The sequence below is a fragment of the Corylus avellana genome, chromosome 9 (assembly GCF_965113065.1).
Source record: "Corylus avellana chromosome 9, dhCorAvel1.hap1.2, whole genome shotgun sequence".
Classification (NCBI taxonomy): domain Eukaryota; kingdom Viridiplantae; phylum Streptophyta; class Magnoliopsida; order Fagales; family Betulaceae; genus Corylus; species Corylus avellana.
Window position 1 is genome coordinate 13,752,989 of NC_142498.1, and position 18,917 is coordinate 13,771,905.

The following is an 18,917-nucleotide window of genomic DNA, read 5'->3' on the forward strand; positions in this document are numbered from 1 at the left end:
GCTCAAAGCCATGTGAATGCACGCAAAGAGATGGAAAGGAAGATCAAAGGCTTGCGGGCAGGAGAAAAAGCCTGATCAGGAACAATTTTTTTTTTTTTTAATTTTTTTTTTTAGAAAAAGAACTACACAATTAAGTTATTTTGGAAACCATACACACAATGCAAGATAAATCCAGTAAAGAATTTTACAGCTTAGGAAGGTTCTCCTTCCAAATAATTACCCTTGCAAACCAATCACCCTACAGTAACCATATAAAAACATACTGTTTGAAATATACATACATATTTATATATAGTTTACTTTACAGCATCAACCATTCTACTAATGATTGAACTTGTTAAAACTTCCCTGGATGGAAGCTACCAAATTCCATAATTTAAAGCAGCGGGGGCGGCCTTCTTGAGAAGCATGTACTTATCTCATGATATTCCTTTCTTTTCACTGATGCAAGAACCAGACAGGCCACAGCAGCACCAACAAGAGGCATGGATGATTCCCCCTGTTTTTTTATCAGGTTCCAGATGTAGGATTTTCTGCATGAGGAAAGAAATAAAAAATAAAAAAGCAATGTGAGATGAAACTCCTGAGAAAGTGATCTGCCCCTGAAACAATGCTCAAATAAACCAAAAAGACTTGCAGATATGATTTTCCGCAGTCTCCGGAAAGGTAATCCCACCCCATGAGGCTCAGGATTGAAGAAAGAAGGAATGAAAAGGAAAACAAATAAAAATATCAAATTTTGAAACTTTATTCCCACCAAAACTGCACAACCAGAGTCCACAGATAAATGTAATCTTCGAGTACACTCCCCAAGCAAATTTCTTGGCTCAAACTCAACTAACTCCTGAATTTTATTAATTGCATTCAGTTCACCACCCATAACAAAGAAATATAGGCATTCATAGTAAAACTGCCCGTAAAACCAACCAAATCCTAGACTTTTAACTCAGATTACCAGAGGTCCTCAAAAATAATTAAAAAGAAAATAAACAAAAACTACCAAAAAAATAAAAGATGTATGAAAACTCTAATTCTTTAGTCTCTCTTTTCGAGACCTTTTTTTGGCTAATGGCCATTAGCCGTTGCTCATTTACCTTTTCTTGTTTTTGTTTTCGCTCATTGATTTTAATTGCATCAAGAAAGCTCATCAGATAAAGGGCTCACAGGTGCATTTTGCTCATATCCCTGGGGGTCAAAACAAGCACTTTTTGTTCATTGTATAACTCGACCAATCACCCATTCTCCCAACAAAAGTTTGTCACTAAAATAAAAGCCGTGTTATTTATGCACAATGAAGTTCCATTTGTAAAAGAGAAGAATTCCCCATCACGAGGACACAAATTTCCTCTCAAATTTCCAAATGGTTCCCACCAAGTGTTCATGAAACTCTATAAAACGACAGATTTATTCAGAGCAAAATACCTTTCAGTATAAGACACTCCACTCAAGATCCCTCAGATTAGTTCATGATTTCATTGTTTCTCCAACAGAGTGATTGCCATGCATAATCACCCATCTATAATCATCAGCAAGTACTGTTTTAGTAGTCTTCCGTGACTGCTATTCCCCTATGCCTAAAGTGTTTTAGAAGCTTTTTCCTATCCAAAGTGAAAATAGTGAGCAAAAAGGAGATGGTGGTGCTTAAGAAACCAAACCCAAAATTAAGTTAACCATCTGAGGGGAAATCAACATGCTCGGGAGTAAATGACAGTTAAGATGATACACCCAAAAGGTTTGAGTATTTGGCTAGTGCGCAGACGAACATAATGGTTTGAGTATCAAAAGACTCACCACCACAAAAGAAATGCATTGCAGTTTTCTTTTATCTATATGTACGCACCTTCTCCAAATTGCTGCTCGAATCGAGCCACAATGTGTTTCCCGTAAGTGTATTTCTTCAAAGCATGAGCATGAACTCTTACACAGCCAAGCAATATTGCTCGCTGATTATCAGAACATATGTCAAGAATCTTCTGGACCACGTAATTTGCAAATTGGTCCTTCATCATTGTCTACAAGAAAGAAGTTGAATATGGTAAATTAAGCAAGCATAATACAAACTTTAACTACTAAACTCCTAATTAACAACCCTTATGCAGATTATGCAACAAAGATTTGCAGCATTGACAAGAGAGGCAGGATTATCATCCAGTACAGTACTATAATTTATTATTGAACATGTATAGAAACCTCAAGAGATATGCGGTAAACTAAATTTTGGCGCCAAAACATAAATGTCTAATAGGACTCTCATTTAGTGCTGGGGCAATCTGGGTAAATTATTCAATAACAAAAGCACAAAAGTTTAAAAGATAAATAACTTAATTGCAAATGATCGCTTCTTCAGGGAACATAAGAGGAAGAATCAAACATCGAGTTCTGCACTTGAATGACCTCTAAGTTCAGTAGGTAAATTAATTACACAGAAAAAAAATGTCGTACTTCTCATAAAGTTGTATGATGAATAGTAAACAATGAATTGTAACACCTTTTATGTTCTAATATATGATTTATCTAATGACAGACTTCCCAGGAATACCTCTTATCATCACCACCGTTAAAGACAGACCAAAGCTTTGAAGTTTCTGTCTTTATCAAGCTCACCATACAAAGAATCTTCTGAAGAGTGTGCAGCAGTATTTAAATGCCATTTGGCTTGTGGAGATAAGTATTAGTTTGTTTCCTACCTAGTAGTCTTTAAGGAGGGGAAGATCTCCAGAACTATGATTATACCATACTCATTCCATTTCAATTTTACCTTGAAAGGAAATTGACAAAGCGTAAAACTTAAAAACATACTTGCAGATGTACCAAAAGTATCATGGTATGACACAAACAGAGACATCTAAACTTAATTTCATCTTCATATCCTGTCTAGAGAGTAGTAAAGCACTTTTTTTATTTTTTGATAAGTACTCGAACTTCATTAAAAGTAAGGCGCAATCCACAGTGTACAAGAAATATACAAAAGAGACACCTAACTAGGAGGGAAAAAAAGAAAAGCATGAAAATCAAGCACATTAGGAAACTCTAAAGCAGCTGTCAAGAGGTAACTAGTATTGAAGAAGAAAGACTTTACATCCACTACTGTTCTCTGGCAGTCTTCAAAACGGCAAGATGGCACCATCTTCTACACTGCTACACTCTGAGGACTGCCATATAACTCTCTCCAACAAGCAAAAATGTCTACCACTCGTCTAGGCATAACTCAAGACAACCAAAACGGCTGAAAAATAACACTCTATAAGGCACTAGTGACCTCACAATGAAGAAGTAAAGGATCTACAATCTCTCTATTCCTCTTAAAACATACAACACCAATTGACCACCAAAACATGACGCTTCCTAAAATCATCCAAGGTAAGGATCTTCCCTAGAGCGGCCAACCAAGCAAACAATGTTGCTCTTAAGGGAACCTTACTCCGCTAAATACTCTTCAAACAAAAGGGAGAACCATCATGAGGGGCAAGGACATTATAGAACAATATAACATCAGACAAACCTCTCTTGGAGGGGCCAGCAAAGCTTGTCTTCGCCACTCACGCCCTGATCTAAAAAATTACAAAATATTAAAAAACAAAGCTTACATTCTAAAAAAATAAAAAAAAATTAACATCATGTTTGCCACCCAATCATGAGCCGCTCTAGTAAGCTTACGTTCCATTGATGGGAGCCACTAGAAATCTCCAAATGATCTGCCACACAAGCATACTTAATGCGAGCAATACTACACAAATCTGGAAAAAGCTTCATTGAAGACATGATCCCCACATCACAAATCATGCCAGAATCTAATCTTCGAGTCAGTTCCCAGAAAACCCCCCTCAACCCCTCATATTTTTCCACAAGCCCACCCCATAAAACCCATAAACCTCATTAGAACGCCACTCACCCCACAAGCTGCCATATTTAAACTCCACTACGATTCTCCACAAAGCCTCTCTCTCAGGCATATAATGCTATAGCCACTTCCCCAAACGAGCATGGTTGAACAAAAGCAAGTTTCGGACCCTAAACCTTCCTCGAAAATCAAAGAACAACCCTTGAACCAGCTCACCAAGTGAAATTTGAATGCTTCACTTAGCCCACCCCATAAAAAAATTCAATGAAACTTCTCTATGCGATTGGCAACACCCATAGCAAGAGGGAAAAGAAACATGAAGTACGTAGGCAAATTGTAAAGGGTGCTCTTGATCAATGTAATCTTACCACCCTTAGACAAGTACATCCTCTTTCAACCAGCCAAACGACATTCAATCTTCTAAATAACAACATTACAAATGGATTTGGCCTTAAAAAAGGCTCCCAACAAAATACCAAGATACTTCAAAGGCAAACCCTGCATCCCAGAAAACCTGCCAAACTATCAACATTATTGACATTGCACATAGGAACTAATTTCGACTTGGACAGGTTAATTCTCAAACCATGGAGCACTTCAAAGCATAAAAATATGGCACGCATATAGCGGAGGTGGTATAGATTAGCCCCATAGAAAATCAAGGTATCATCTGCAAACAGGAGATGTGATATATTAAATATTAATCACACCAAAGTTCCTAGACCCCATACAAAAGCCTGAAAGAACCCCTCCCCCATTAACAGTGGCTAAAAGCATTTTACTTATTAGCCCCATGACGATGACAAACAACAACAGAGACAAAGGATCTCCCTGACTCAAACCACGGGAGCTACTGAAAAATCTGGATTGTCTTTCACCAACACTCACCATACCCAACAACAACACACAGGAAACCCCCCGGTTCCTTTCAACCAAATGTAGAAGAGACCCCCCCTTCTGTTACCAAGAGCTCAAAGGTTTTGGCCTCTACAAAAAAGCCAGCTCAAGATGACCAACACCAATGGCCACCCCCTATGCACATATAAACAAATAAACACCTCACTAGAATGTATAAGAAATGTGTACCTGCAAGAAACATAATCAATAGCAACTAGAATAAGAACAAATTGTATGCTTACGAGCTCAAATTTTCCAGACACTTCAAAAATAAAAAATTATTTAGAGTAACCCCAAGAGAATAACTATATAAGCCGTTTCTTTCTTTCTTTTCTTTGTTAGGGCAGGCGAGTATTCTAATGAATAATAAGCATATATAACCCATGCTTTAACTTAACTTACCAATAAATTATCAGTTCCTTCCGTATGCCCAAAAATCTCCCCAATTAACAGCTCTCGTTCAGTGGCGCCACCATACTCCAAACATTTCTCAACAACGTTTGAAGCAAATTTATGCTGGCTCAGATGTACAATATGTCCTGACAACTTGCTTATAATCTGGCGCCTTTCCTGAGGCTTTCCTCTCTCCAATACATGCTAATATAAATCAACACAAGCATTGCATTACCATCCAACAACTGACACAGTAAATACACTAGAAGAAAGTGAGGAAAAGAATTTCGGGTACACAGTTCAAAAAGCACAGTACATCCAAGAAAGTCAAAGGGCAAGAAGCATTTTTCACTGCATATACATAATATAAGGAATAACTGAACAAATACAAGAATATCAATGATACAGAACATACCTACAGGCATATATACTTGAGAACTAATTCGAGTTCAAATTGACAGTATGGTATACTTTCCGCATCCAGAATCCAAGTATTTTCTGCTTCACAAATATAATATTTATGTGCATTTAATATCAAGCATTATTCCTATTTCCCAATTTTGAATTTTCTCATTTCGTTATCAGCAAAGGGCAACAGAACTCTCTAGCTCTCTATCGAGAACAAATGTGCTGCTTGGTCATCATGTATACATGTTTAAATTCATTCAGTCATACCTGAATAGGTGTACATACATGCATAAATAAACATATACAAATATACATCCACATTTCTCTTTTTTGAGAAAAAAAAAAAAAAAAAATCAATACACAAGTAAAATTGATTTTATTCTTCAAACGTATGACAGGACCAAAAACCAACAATTTCTTTTCCCTTTTTTCTGGTAATGTTTAATGACCACGAATTTTCCATAGTATTTATACTCGAAGGGCATCCCACCCGAAGAGGATTATATCAACCAACGGAGAAAGTTTAGTCTAAAAGACCAACAGCTCAGAATCTTTAAAAGCAACCTAAAACTGTACACAACATTTAATTTTCATGCCCATTCTTGTATTTTAAGGGCAAGTTCCATCCACGTTGTTTCACTCTATGGCAATTGAGCACTATGCTAACTACATAAGCACAACATCACCTCCAAGAACTAGACTTGATCTCCACTACCCATACAAATTCATAAAAAGCAGATTACTTGACAACAGGAGAGAGAGGGAGAGAGATGAGGAGCAAGGCAGAGAAAAAACTTTACAAGTGTCATAGCCCAAACAAAAGAAACCAACCTGGGTGACATAGTTGCCATACTGGTCCTGAGCAAGAGCACAAACAGACTCCAATATTTCATCCACTATAAACTGACATCGCACCTCATCTGTACAATGCTCTAGAACTCTCTACAAAAAACCATCACGGAACAGCTTCTTAGTGTTATGCATACCAGAGGAAGTGCTTCCACCACTCAGGTTTAACATTACCTGTATGACACGGCAACCATAAGGATGCATAGAAAGCGTCGCAACTTGACCGCGAAAAGCAGATATGATAAACTCAATTCTCTCTGTTGGAACACTCTCAATGCACTTTTGTATTACATGATTCCCGTTTTGATCACGAACACATCTCATAACATGTCCATCCAGCTCTCGAACAAGCTGTGCTTTTTGTTCAAGCTCAATAACGTCAAGTGCCTGCAACAGTATAGAATCAAAGTCAATATCTTCTCTAACATTGAGAGGAAAAGAGGTCACGAGACTGACAGGATGGCCATGACATCACATAGGCTCTGCTTTACATGTGGGACCAATATATATAAATTAACCTGTATAAACTTGTCACTTTTTTTCTTTTTGAGGATATCCACAATGTTGGTGTGTTTCTTAAGAGATTAGGTATTAGGTAAAGTTATATAGCAAGAATGGTTAAGAAGATCCACATGATTACATTCCGATATGTGCAACACTGAAGTTGTGCCACCAATGAAAGGAGAAAGGAATTCCAAATAACAAACAAAAATATTACAAAAATAATAAATTGTTGCATGTACTACTAACTAAAAGAAGAGCCAATGCGTTGAAGTGAAACCCATTCCACTCAAATGGACAGATATATATATATATATATATATATATATATATATATATATATATATATATACATATCAATGCAGTTGCAAACACACGGAAAAAAAAAAAAAACAAAAACAAAAACAAAACAAAACAAAACAAAACAAAAAAACAAAACAAAAACAAAAACAAAAACAAAAACAAAAACAAAACAAAAGGCTTAGTAGATTGGAAAGAAAATTTCAGCAAAATAAACAGGGCACCACCACTAGTAGAAGGGATCCCCAGTGCCACAGAATTTCAGGAATAAATTCCAAAAATTAAACTTTTAATATTTAATATCATCAAAGAAACTGCAATACTAGGATTGGGTGTTGGCGATTCTAGATGCCATTGAAGAGGATTTTCATCGGGAAGTAAAGGTTGCGTGCCCAAAGACTAAAGGAAGGAGGGAGCTGTTGAACTTAGAAAGCTCCATTAACTATGGTGATGCAGGCGCATCCTCTTAGTGGAGGAAAGGCAAGTCTCACGTGCTGAAGCATCTAGGGCTCCATTGTGGGTTTCGGGTTCGAGGGCTTTAGGTCCTGGAGGCTTGTTGGGTTTCTTTTTTGTGAGCTGGTTTGGTTGTTCCTATGTACTTAGGGGCGCCTTACGCTTTTTTAATAAATCTTTTATTACTTATCAAAAAAAAAAAGAAAGAAACCGCAATACAGCTGATGAGCTTCAACAGTTGGTGATTTTCTTGATCTTTTTTTTCCTTCTAATTAAAAGTTCTCTTGCGCACTTCCTGTGTATATATACATGAAGTGGCAACCCAACCCATCTTCGTGTGGGACTCATGTATATTCCATGATGTGGCAGCCCAGCACGTCTTTACACCCATTTGTTACACTTATTTTATATTGGTTGATGTGGCATAACTGACTTGTTATATCTGTGTTCCCTTTGTATCACATAGAAAAAAAAATGGCAAGTGGTCAAAGACTCAGAGGCCACACACCTACTCCCACTCCAACATTTGCTAATTTAGGTGCCGGCCTTTTCTTCTTCTTTTTGTTTTATTCTTCAAAGAAACTTAAAAGAAAGCCGGAGCTCAAACATTGAAACAACCCTTGATGACTTGTTTCACATTTGATTCTGCTCTGGTGTGCACAAATTGTTATTGTTATCATCATCACAGCTACTGGCACACACAAGTTGTTATTGCTATTATCATCCTTACCATAGGGAGTGGGTACATTAGACTTCTTAATCAACATGATAAACACTTACTTTGTTTGAATCTTTCTTCGGCAATGACTTTTTCTGTGTTTTTTTAACTCTTTATCAAAACAAATTAACTTTCGAAGAAGTTGTGGAAGCGTTCAAACAAAGACAGTCGCACAGTGGTCCTTTTATTATAATTTATGACAACAAAGCCTTGCACTTTTTATGATATTCCTCTGATTACCTATCAAAAAAAAAAAAAAAAAACTTTACGACAACAAAACGTTCCCCATTCAAGTCCGTCCTTCATGGTTGTGGAGCTTGAGTTTGCTAATCTGTACCAGAAACATTAAGGTGGTTGGAAATCTGAGCAAGAGGTTCTGAAATTTTAAATTTTGACCATAGCCTTTGTATAGGTTGCTAGAGTCAATGTTATTAGATGGCTTTCCTCAAAAACTTCTCGAGCATCCTATCCAACATAACTAAGTTACCTGAATTCTGTAATTTGGAAGCCTATTGTTTGGTTTTTTTTATAAGTAATAATGATATAAAAAGCACAGGGGGCGCAACCCACATACACGGGAAGTATAAAAGAGAGCGCCTAAGAGAGAGAAAAATGAAAAAGGAAATCAGTGAAACTACTCCCTATAGGAGCAAGCCAAGCGGCCGTCTAGAAATACAAAGTAAAGAAGAAGAAATGAGTCAATTCCTCTATGGTCCTAGTGGAGTTCTCAAAGCATCTAGCATTCTTTTCATTCCAAATACACCACATAAGACACAGAGGGATCATCTTCCACACTACCGCGCTTCGGGAACGGCCTCCCGACCACCAACAATCGAACAAGCCCCTCACCTTGCAAGGCATAACCCAATGCAACCCAAACCGATCAAAAATAGTATGCCAAAGAATGCTCGCGGTCTTGCAATGGAGAAGAAGATGATCGACTGACTCTCCATTCTTCTTGCACATACAACACCACTCCACTATCACTAGGTTTGTTGAGAATGGATCAAAGGACACAGCTGATTCTGCTGCTGCTATTCATCCCATATTTCATTATGGCAAGGGTAGCCAGTGATGACTGTGAGTTAAATTTAACTGCCATGCTCTTTCTTAGTTTGTTAATCAAGAGTTTATGCAACTCACAAACTTCTAGTATCCATTCTCCGAGTTTATTGCTAAGCACCTCATACATCTCCCTTGTTATACAAACTAGCCTATAACCCGAGCAATGAGTGGGTGTTCTTTCATTGTATTATTAATTTTTTTTTTTTTTTTTTTTTTTGATAACAAAGCGTCCCCTCCACACAGATCGGGTAATACTCCGACTTCGCCGGTAGGCTGGCCCCAAGAAATTGTTTGCACCCAAAGGAATTCGAACCTTAAACCTCATGGACTACCACAAAAACCAAGGCTCTTACCACTTGAGCCAACCCCTTGGGGTTTATTATTAATTAGAACAAAATGTATAATAGACACTTTTGTTTTCAGTGTTTTCTTTCTCTTATTTTTTCTTTTGAAAACTTAATCGGAACTTAAAGATACAAAACAAAGGCACATTCACAGCAGCGAAACACGGCAAAACAATCAGTTACAAAGACAATCGGCGAAACATAAAAAACACATACAAGACAAAACAAATTTAAAAAATAAATCTAAAACACATAAATCTTACCCGGCGAGATAGAGAGATGGCATAGAGACAAAGACACAGATAGCAGGGAGTTTTAGTGGGTAGAAAGTTACATAGAGACAGAGACGGTGGGGAAGAACAGAGAATAAAGAGACAGTGGGAGTCTAATTTGCTATTTGCATGGTTTAAAGTCAGTGGAAAAAACTAAACACATGTCACACGTGTAAAAAATCATAACGCATGTTTCACAGTTTAAAGTCGGTGTGTTCAAAATCAAAACTTGCACAAAGAGCCAAAGAGAACAAGTTAAAAATATAAGATAAAATTTAAAAAAAATGATGATTTGAGTAGTTTCCAAAATTCAAGTCTCCTTAAGATAAAAAGGGAAACCCAAACAAAAATTCTCTTTCTTACACAACCAAACTCCTCACTCTCCCTCTTTGGTTTCTCTCTTCAGTAAAATCAAAATATAACATTTGTGTTTTAAATCAAAAGACATAGTTCCCCTCACAGTTTGTGTTTAAAATTAAAATGCACAGCTTCACTCATGGCTTAACACATTAAGGTTAAAAATCAAAACGTTCAGTCACTAAAAATCATCTGTTTAAAGTACACTCACAGTGAGTTAACACTGTGAGTTAACAAGTGGGTTAACATTAAATTTCAAGTGGACTCAAAACGCACGCACCTTAAACAATTCAAAATCAAAAAGTTCAATCACTAAAAATCAACCGTTTATAGTACACTCACGGTGAGTTAACATTAAAAATCAAAAGGACTCAAAACACACACACCCTTAAAACAATCCCAGTTTAAAGTCAAAAAAATTATGAGTTCAATACACTGTCGCAATTTTGGGCCACCTCCAAGGAGGGACTCAGCTATTTTATATATATACTCCAATACATTTTACATGTTAATTCTTGTTTCTTCTGCTTCTTCCTACCTTTTCTTCTTTCTTTTTTTGATTTTGCTCTAGAAATTTAATTATGACTCAAATTCATTTGATTGCTGAGAGAAAACTGAAAGATGGGGGATACCACCTTCAACCAAACAGGGACCCTAGTCTCCAATAACTTGTTGGAAGCTTGCCAGCGACAACAACAACGGTAGCCACAGAATCAACCGACAACCACAAAGCAACTTTTCGACATCAACTCAACATGCCACCGAAGCAAACATTTCAACCGACGACCATTGCAAAACTCTCCAGCCATCATATATGTCACCAACCACCACAGAAAACACTGACTGACACCCATACACCCTGAGCAATTGTTTCTACTCAAGGTGGAACTCATACCACAGCAGCCACAATATCGGTTCTATCATTTACACCACAACCACGGACGATAACAAAGCTAACGGTGGCGATGAAGACAACATCACACCACTGATAATGACGGTGATATCAGTGCCATCTACCCCCAATCACAAGCATTAAGCCCAATTTTCAAAAGTACATGATCAGTAGCTCAAACACAGGAAATTAAATAAAAAAGGAACAAGCAGAAAAGAATGGATGCACTCAAACTGTCAGAGGATGTGAGATGTAGTTAAAGCTCTGATACCATGTTGTAGGGCTTGCATGGGAAGAAAATAGAGGAAGATGAGGCTATGTTTTCTACATAGCCTCTCTCACCTCATACTGCATATAGATATATTGTAAAATTAAATACCAAGACCAAAATACCCTTGTAACCAATTTCTATCACCAACATATTCTTTTAACCCTAAGAAGCTCTTCTAACAAACATAAATATAAGGTAATTACATAGAAATATAATGTAAAACAAGTATGTAGATAGCTTAAAAGGTAGAGGAAGTACCGAGCTATGACAGAAGTATCAGCAAAATACACATTTCATCTTGACCTGCTTTGGGTATGCCGTCCATTGTTCTAGCCCTTTATGGATACTTTTGCATATAATAATATGGAATTTCTAGGGCTCGTTTGATAATATGGAATTTATAGTTTTTATTTTAAGTAAAATTATTATATATAAATTAAAAAATTAGAAACGAAATTCAAAATGAAACTAGACTTTTTTTAGAGTCAGAGATAGATTCAGATTATTACATTAATTAGTTATTTATTTCTTATTGTACAAAAAACTTTTTGAATTCCCTGTAGAAAGAGATTTCGCTAACGAAAAAGCTTTCAATGCTACCCAATACCCCTCCATTTTCCAAATATTTTTACGAATTCGTTTTTTTGATATAGAAGTGCGTTTTTTTGGAACTGCCATTAAAAAATTATGATAGAGTATTCATTTCTCTAGTTGGATGTGAAAGACATCTATTGTTCAAAACCAATTGTTCTTTACTTACTATCTAATTATTAACAAAACAACTCAACACACAAAACACCCAAAACTACTTTCACCTTTATATCACATCACAACTAAAAAGCAAAAAGCACCTTCTAAACAGCAATAGCAAATGAGCCCCTAGTATTTGACATCTTCTTCATAGAATCTTCGATTATTTCAACTTTGGCTCCAGGATGACACCTAAAGTGTGTTTATGCATTTTTACAGAGTCATCTTAATTCTTACATCATTTGTCACTTTGACCAGTATTGATCAAATTCCTTTGTTTGTAAGACTTAGCTCAGATATTTGAGGGTTTTAATCTTAAGTGACAATTTCCTGACTTGTTAAACAGCTGGAACAGGTGGACAAGCAGAGAGTTGTCAAGATTTGGCTACTGCTTGCTGGCTGTCATAGTAAATCAGTTAGGGAATTGACCCATATGCAGTTACCAGCTAATTAGTTCCTTGTCTACCTGTGAACCCTATCCTACCCTCTGCAAAAATTATTCTAACAGAATCTAAATCTCTATATCCGAAGTCAAAACCAGCGTTGTACTAACTTAGCACCAAATCTCATTAGTAGTTGATTTTTGGCTGAGGGTAAGAAAAATTGAGTCATGGTGACACTAACAATTTCGGTTGAGGGTTATAATTTCAGGCCAAAACGCTGGAAGGTTTAAAGGTGTTAGAACTTAAAGGTAAAATAAGGCTAAAGAAATGAAGTGTAGATAACAAAAGAGTAAGACCTAGGCACATTGTTAAACATCACCCAAAAATAGCAATTAATTTCAACTTCAGCTCCTTAAAATATGCCTTTCTCGGTATATCCAGGTAATAGGTAGGAGCATAGACTGAAATTCTGGAGCAACCATTTACATGAGTTAATTAGTTTAATAAAAAAAATAAAAATAAATAAATAAAATAAAAAAGAAGAAGGAAATAACAGCAAACTTGGGGTGTGCAGGCGCATCCCCCTAGTGCTCGGGGTTTAGGGTTGCTGTGATGTAATCTTGTTTAGAGTTTGTGGGCTGGTTTCTGTTGGGATGTTTGGTGTTTGGGGTTTCTTGCTTTTCTTGGTTTTTTTTTTTTTGTTTTTTGCGTCCTTGCATACTTCCTGTATGCTTGGGGCACCCCTATGCTTTCTATAAAATTTCTTGATTACCTATCAAAAAAATAAACACTTGGAAGAAAAACAAGCTGAAAGTTGGACAAATTAAACCCATAAGACTGATTAAAACTGATCTAAAGATACCCACAGAACACAACTAAAAATCATTAAAAGAAAAATTAGTTTCAAAACATACAAAAGTTCAACTCCCTACGCAAGTTCTACGCAGAAAACATTATGGACCACACAAATTGGCTGCCAACCCAACTTTGACATTGAACCAACTCCCCAAACTCCTCTCATATTTCAAGGTGGTAGGCTCTCTGTCATGGCCTGTCCAAATCAGTTTCAAGATCACTACGAGTGCAACTACCCTAGTCTGCCAGACTGGTGCATAGAATTTAGATAATATACGACATTGTCTCATCAACACACTCCATATCTATGTAAGGCATTAAGCTTTATTTATATTCTTATTTTACATACTATAAATTCAGCAAAACAAAATTGGACAATGAATAAACATGACTAGTTAAAATACTACAAATCTGTCTAAGCATTATACGGTACAGATTATGGAAAATGTCAAACACAATATTTCATAGAATTATCAAAATCCACATATTAACGAAAAGATCTAAATCCATGGACAACACACTATTTCATAGACATGAATAACAAACTAAACTTCTCAGAAGCCCTTTTTTTTTAATATGTATTGAGATATCATTAAGAGCGTAAGGCACCCTGAACAATATGGTCACTACTTCCAAATTGCAAAACTAAACAACAAGTATCACCTTTACCAATATGTGCTAATAAGACCAAAACAAAGGCAAACAGTAAATCAACTAAATTATAGAGAAAACTAATGAATATTTGGGGATATTCAGTTCATTACATATATCTAGATGGCTCCCTCTAATTCCAATACTTTTTAAGCCTGTAATTCGCTTTGTGATTTTCTTACTCTGATTAGATTGCAACCACATTCCAATACCATTAGAAAACACCACTTACTGGCTGACATTTGAAATGTGCTGTGAATGAAAAACATTTCTTTTTGATAGGTTTCTGGATAGATACTTTCGACATTAATGCAAGAAAAGGCAATCCAAAATGGGTCTTAACAGGAAAAAATAACTTCTTAAACACCCCCAAGTAAAGGAAGATGGACTACACATAATTCAAATCTAGCAGGATAAAATCCACTGATATCCAATTACAATTTCTTAATAATTGTAACTAGCAATTAAAGTAATGTGCTTCCATCAAACAATGAGATTTGTGCACATCAGAAAATGGTATTTGTATTAAAAGAAAAGAAAAAAAAATGTGTATAGAAGGTGGCTGAAGAGCAAACAATAAGTAATAGTAAAGACATAATGCCTCCATACTTTGTTAACTTACCTAACAATATGTGCAGACACAAGTGGTCATAACATGCATATACACCATGAAGTTGATAGACAGCAGATAGATGCATACAGGGATATATTTATACCGCAGGGCCACATAGGTGAATACAAGAACCAGACATACCTTTTGGATTACACGACAGCCGTACATCTGCAGACTTAAAGGCAAAACCTGACCTGTGAGTTGATTAGCAAGTTCCTTCCTCTGTTCAGGGCTCCCATACTCAAAAAACTGAAGCAAACAAAAGATTGAGTAAAAAGAAGTTAACAATTAAGAAAACTAGCATATTAGGAACAACTTTACAGAAAATGGTTTACATATATACCTTCTGAATAACATAGTTACCGAAAACATCAGTCATTAGCTTGGAAGCATGAGGGAGAACCTCTTTAAATACAGATGCCTTCTCTTCAACACTACAATTTTCCAACTTCTGCTGAATAAACCGACTCCCATGTTGATCAGCACTGGAGTTGGAAGTTCATGATGACTTACTTGATGCAAAGATATAAACTATCATATATGAAAAGAAAATTGAACACAGAACAACTTGCCTGAATTCAACAATATGGCCTCCGATATCAGACAGCTCAAATCTACGGCCTTTGCCAGATTTCAATTCTTCAAGAAAATTATATATTTTGGGGTCATCAAAACTCTCAAAGCCTCTTTGACTTTGCCATCCAGGATATACACCAGCATTTCTACCAGAAGCTGGAGCAAATCTCATTTCATTTCTTCCCCCAGGAAGACCAGTTCCACCAACAGGCGATCCCGGTAAAGCTGGACTTGCAAGTGGCGAGTTCGCATACTGCATAAGAAAACCCATGTTTTGCTGACTCCCATAATAGTTAGGACTCATCATCCCACCTCGTCTTGGGTTTAACTTATTTGAGCCTCCATTTATCTGATGGAATTTGTGATCATCCAAATAACCAGCAATACTGGAAGCTTTCTGTGAATCAAGAGCTCTAACCTGGCTCCCAACATCAATGCCGCCTCTAGAAGCCAATGGATCAAATTGACCAGAAATACCACCATAAGCCTCACCATAAAGCTGTTGCTGGTACTGCATATATATAGGGTCACCAAAAGAAGGTTGTACTGGAAAACCAAATTGTCCATAGAACTTGCCTAAATGTTGCATATCAGCTCCATGCGATATGTTTCCCCCGGTTGAAACCCCAGACGTTTGAGCAGTATAGCTTGGACCAGCAGTTCCATCAACAACAACAGGAACAGGACCATGAGGAGAGTATCCAGCAATATATGGAGGAACAGATGCAGGATTCAAAGCATATCCACCTACATATTGCGGGGAATATAAGCCTGGGGCCTGCAGATTAGGGTAGAAAGGATTTGTTGAAGTCATGTAAGCCGCTGCAGTTGCATAGAGTGGAGATGTGAACCCAGACGATTGTAGTACTGGTTGTACCTCTACTGTAAACTTGCTGGGACTATGGAGAAACTGGTCCGCACCAACATATGTGCAGTTTACACCTTGAGATATCACTTGAGACTTGGCAGTTTGACCTTGAGAGAAATTGTTTTGTAGTTGGTGTACCAGGGGTTGCAAGATATTATTCTGGCTGCCATGTTGCCATTGTTCTTGATTTTTTCTATTTTCTGGATTTGGAGGATTGGATAGAAAAAGAGCCTTCATTTCAGATTCAATAGTGGTAATGTTTGAATCATTTACATCCGTGCTTCCTATACGACCATGACGTGATGTACTTGAATCAGGGCCAACCAAAGGATCAGAATTTGATGATGCCCTTCTATAATCTGCACTAAGAGTAGATGTGACGCCATTTGATGTGCTAATAAGGGGATCACACAAGGAACTGGAATCGGCATTGTGGTCAACTGCTTCCTCTACTACTCCATGGCTTAACAAGTTAGACTGACTATATACAGGTGATGGAGTGCGGGGTAAATCTTCCTGCAAATTTAAGACAATGATTACACATTCAAAATGATGCAATTTTAATGAGATGACTAGAAGCAAATTCCGATCAGCTCCAAACAACTCCAGCATTTTACAGCTACGGGAAAAAAAAAATCAGTGTTTTCACGATGGTACATGTGTAATTCAGCAAAAAGAGAGTTGGGGGAGACAGCTAGCATCAAACTTCGACTTTCTAAAAAAGAAATTTCAATTATAAAACAAATCCAAGGACATTAGAGTTGGTCAGATTGAGGAATGCTTCTACTGATGCTTATGGATTACTTGCTGGATCGAACCCAAAAATGGATAGTAGCAAACATGAGGCAGAGCTCAGGGGAAATGAAATGTTCAAATACTAAATCTTTACCTGTATTAAATCCACCACATTTTTGTGTTGACCTGCCAATGAAGCCACATCCTGGCCAGACCAAAACCCACTTGTCCCATCTACCCAATCATCAGAAGGCTTTTGGGGTGACTGATCATCTTCAGACTCTTCGTATTGCGTAGAGAGAGTTCCGTGTGACATATGCAAGGAACTGTTGCCACTATCATCCACAGAAGTCAATGCCCAGTTGTTGCCAAAACTACCAATATGGCGTACCACACGGCGATTCTCTGATGAGATAAGTGGGGGAGGAAGCCTAGGATTTAGGTTGACATTGGAAAAGTAATAAGCCAAATAAGCTGGATCAGCACGCATTTGCTCCTCAGACTCATAGTTCTGAATAGCACTGTTTAGACTTTCAAAGCTTGCATTCAAGTTGTAGGTCTGCTGGGACAAAAGGTTGTCCATAGACAAGAACGAACCTTCCATGCTTGGGGGTGCACTTCCACTTCGATTAGGAACTACATCCCTCCCCCTGCCATGAAACTTATGGCCCTTCAAAAGCAATCCCAATTCCTCTGCCACGCTAGCAGATGGCACTGCAAATGTTGCAGCCTCTTGATGAGATGGCCATTTCCCACTAGTTTCTGACATTCTAATTGGACTTTCTGTCGCCATACTACCAGAAGATTAATACGTTATTTCTTTCCTATTAGTATCAAGAAATCTCACATGGTCACCTGAAAAGCGCAACATGTATTTTTAATAAAAATGAAGAGAAAACAAAACAAGAAAAGTTAAATAAAATTACACAAGAGAAAAACAGTATATTATAAGATAGAATAAAGCATAATATACTACAATTAAATGACAAAGACAGAAAAAAAAGCAAAATAAAATGTGCTTTGGCAGATTTACAATGAGAATTAGTAAAATAATGATGCTTAATAAACTCATTTTGAATACCAGTAAAATATGTTTTTCAAACATTTGAGAGGTAGAGACAAATACAACAAAATAGGTTCAATCCCAACAAAACTTCCAATAACCTGTGCGCACGGGAAATGTCTAACCTAGGCAATCTTGCGTATATGCAGCTAAATACATAAGCCTTAACCCTCTGCTAGCTGAATATGCAAGCTTCACCCTGTTTGGTTGCTAAAAAAATCTAATAAAAGAAAACCGTGAAAAACAAGCACTTGACTCAGTCTAGGCAATAAGAGTTACCCATCTTTCTGATAGACCCAAACAACAAATAACATAAAATTCAAAATTTTCCTCTATTTTCCTCAGCTTCCTCACCAACCACACAAAAGGGAAAGGCAAAAGACTTAATCAAACGCATAGACGCCCCCAGTCAAAACTCCAAAAACCATCATCGAGAACAACCTATCTCGATACAGAATTTCCGACCCTACGCACAAATTTCAGCAAACCAATTCAAGCACATGAAGAAATACGGTAAAGAACCAAACCCACTCAAAAGTCAAGCACTCACTCATACACATTAAAAAAAAAAATGAAAAAAAAAAAAAAAAAAAAAAAAAAAAAAGTTCAAAACCCCCAATTTATAGCTGCAGAACAGACAGAAAGAGGAAAGGTTTCAGCTTTTAAACCCTAGCTGCACCATTTCCAACAACATAGTTAGAGCAAATGGCAGAGATTCTCTTACCAGAAAACAGAGAGGGGGCAAGATTCACTGTTCCAAACCCTAGATTCTTTCAGGAGAGAGATGGTTCCAAAATGATATATTTGGCTGGGAGTGAGGGTATATATGAGTATCTGAGGCTTTGTTTTCTATAAAGAGAAA

The 18,917-nt window shown here is 37.0% G+C and overlaps 1 protein-coding gene across 1 annotated transcript; it reads right to left on the minus strand.

Annotated features, from left to right (window-relative positions):
• Positions 1-135: 135 nt before the first annotated feature.
• On the minus strand, positions 136-18,885 carry LOC132189020 (pumilio homolog 6, chloroplastic). The gene is made up of 10 exons (XM_059603496.2): positions 18,780-18,885; positions 17,147-17,847; positions 15,386-16,773; positions 15,157-15,298; positions 14,955-15,062; positions 6,563-6,775; positions 6,371-6,481; positions 5,141-5,335; positions 1,841-2,012; positions 136-533 (listed from the first exon to the last, which is right to left on the minus strand). Exons 2-10 carry the CDS (start codon positions 17,783-17,785, stop codon positions 511-513), a joined length of 2,991 nt encoding a protein of 996 aa, XP_059459479.2. The 5' UTR covers positions 17,786-17,847; positions 18,780-18,885; the 3' UTR covers positions 136-510.
• Positions 18,886-18,917: the final 32 nt, after the last annotated feature.

Bases quoted from the DNA above. Each gene is read 5' to 3' on its own strand.
- LOC132189020 (XM_059603496.2), bottom strand. From the start codon at position 17,785: ATGGCGACAGAAAGTCCAATTAGAATGTCAGAAACTAGTGGGAAATGG. The intron at 6,776-14,954 runs GTATGTCTGGTT...ATACTGTTGCAG, and splicing joins GCTGTCGTGTAATCCAAAAG to GCACTTGACGTTATTGAGCT. The intron at 5,336-6,370 runs GTTGGTTTCTTT...GATTTATATTAG, and splicing joins ATGGCAACTATGTCACCCAG to CATGTATTGGAGAGAGGAAA.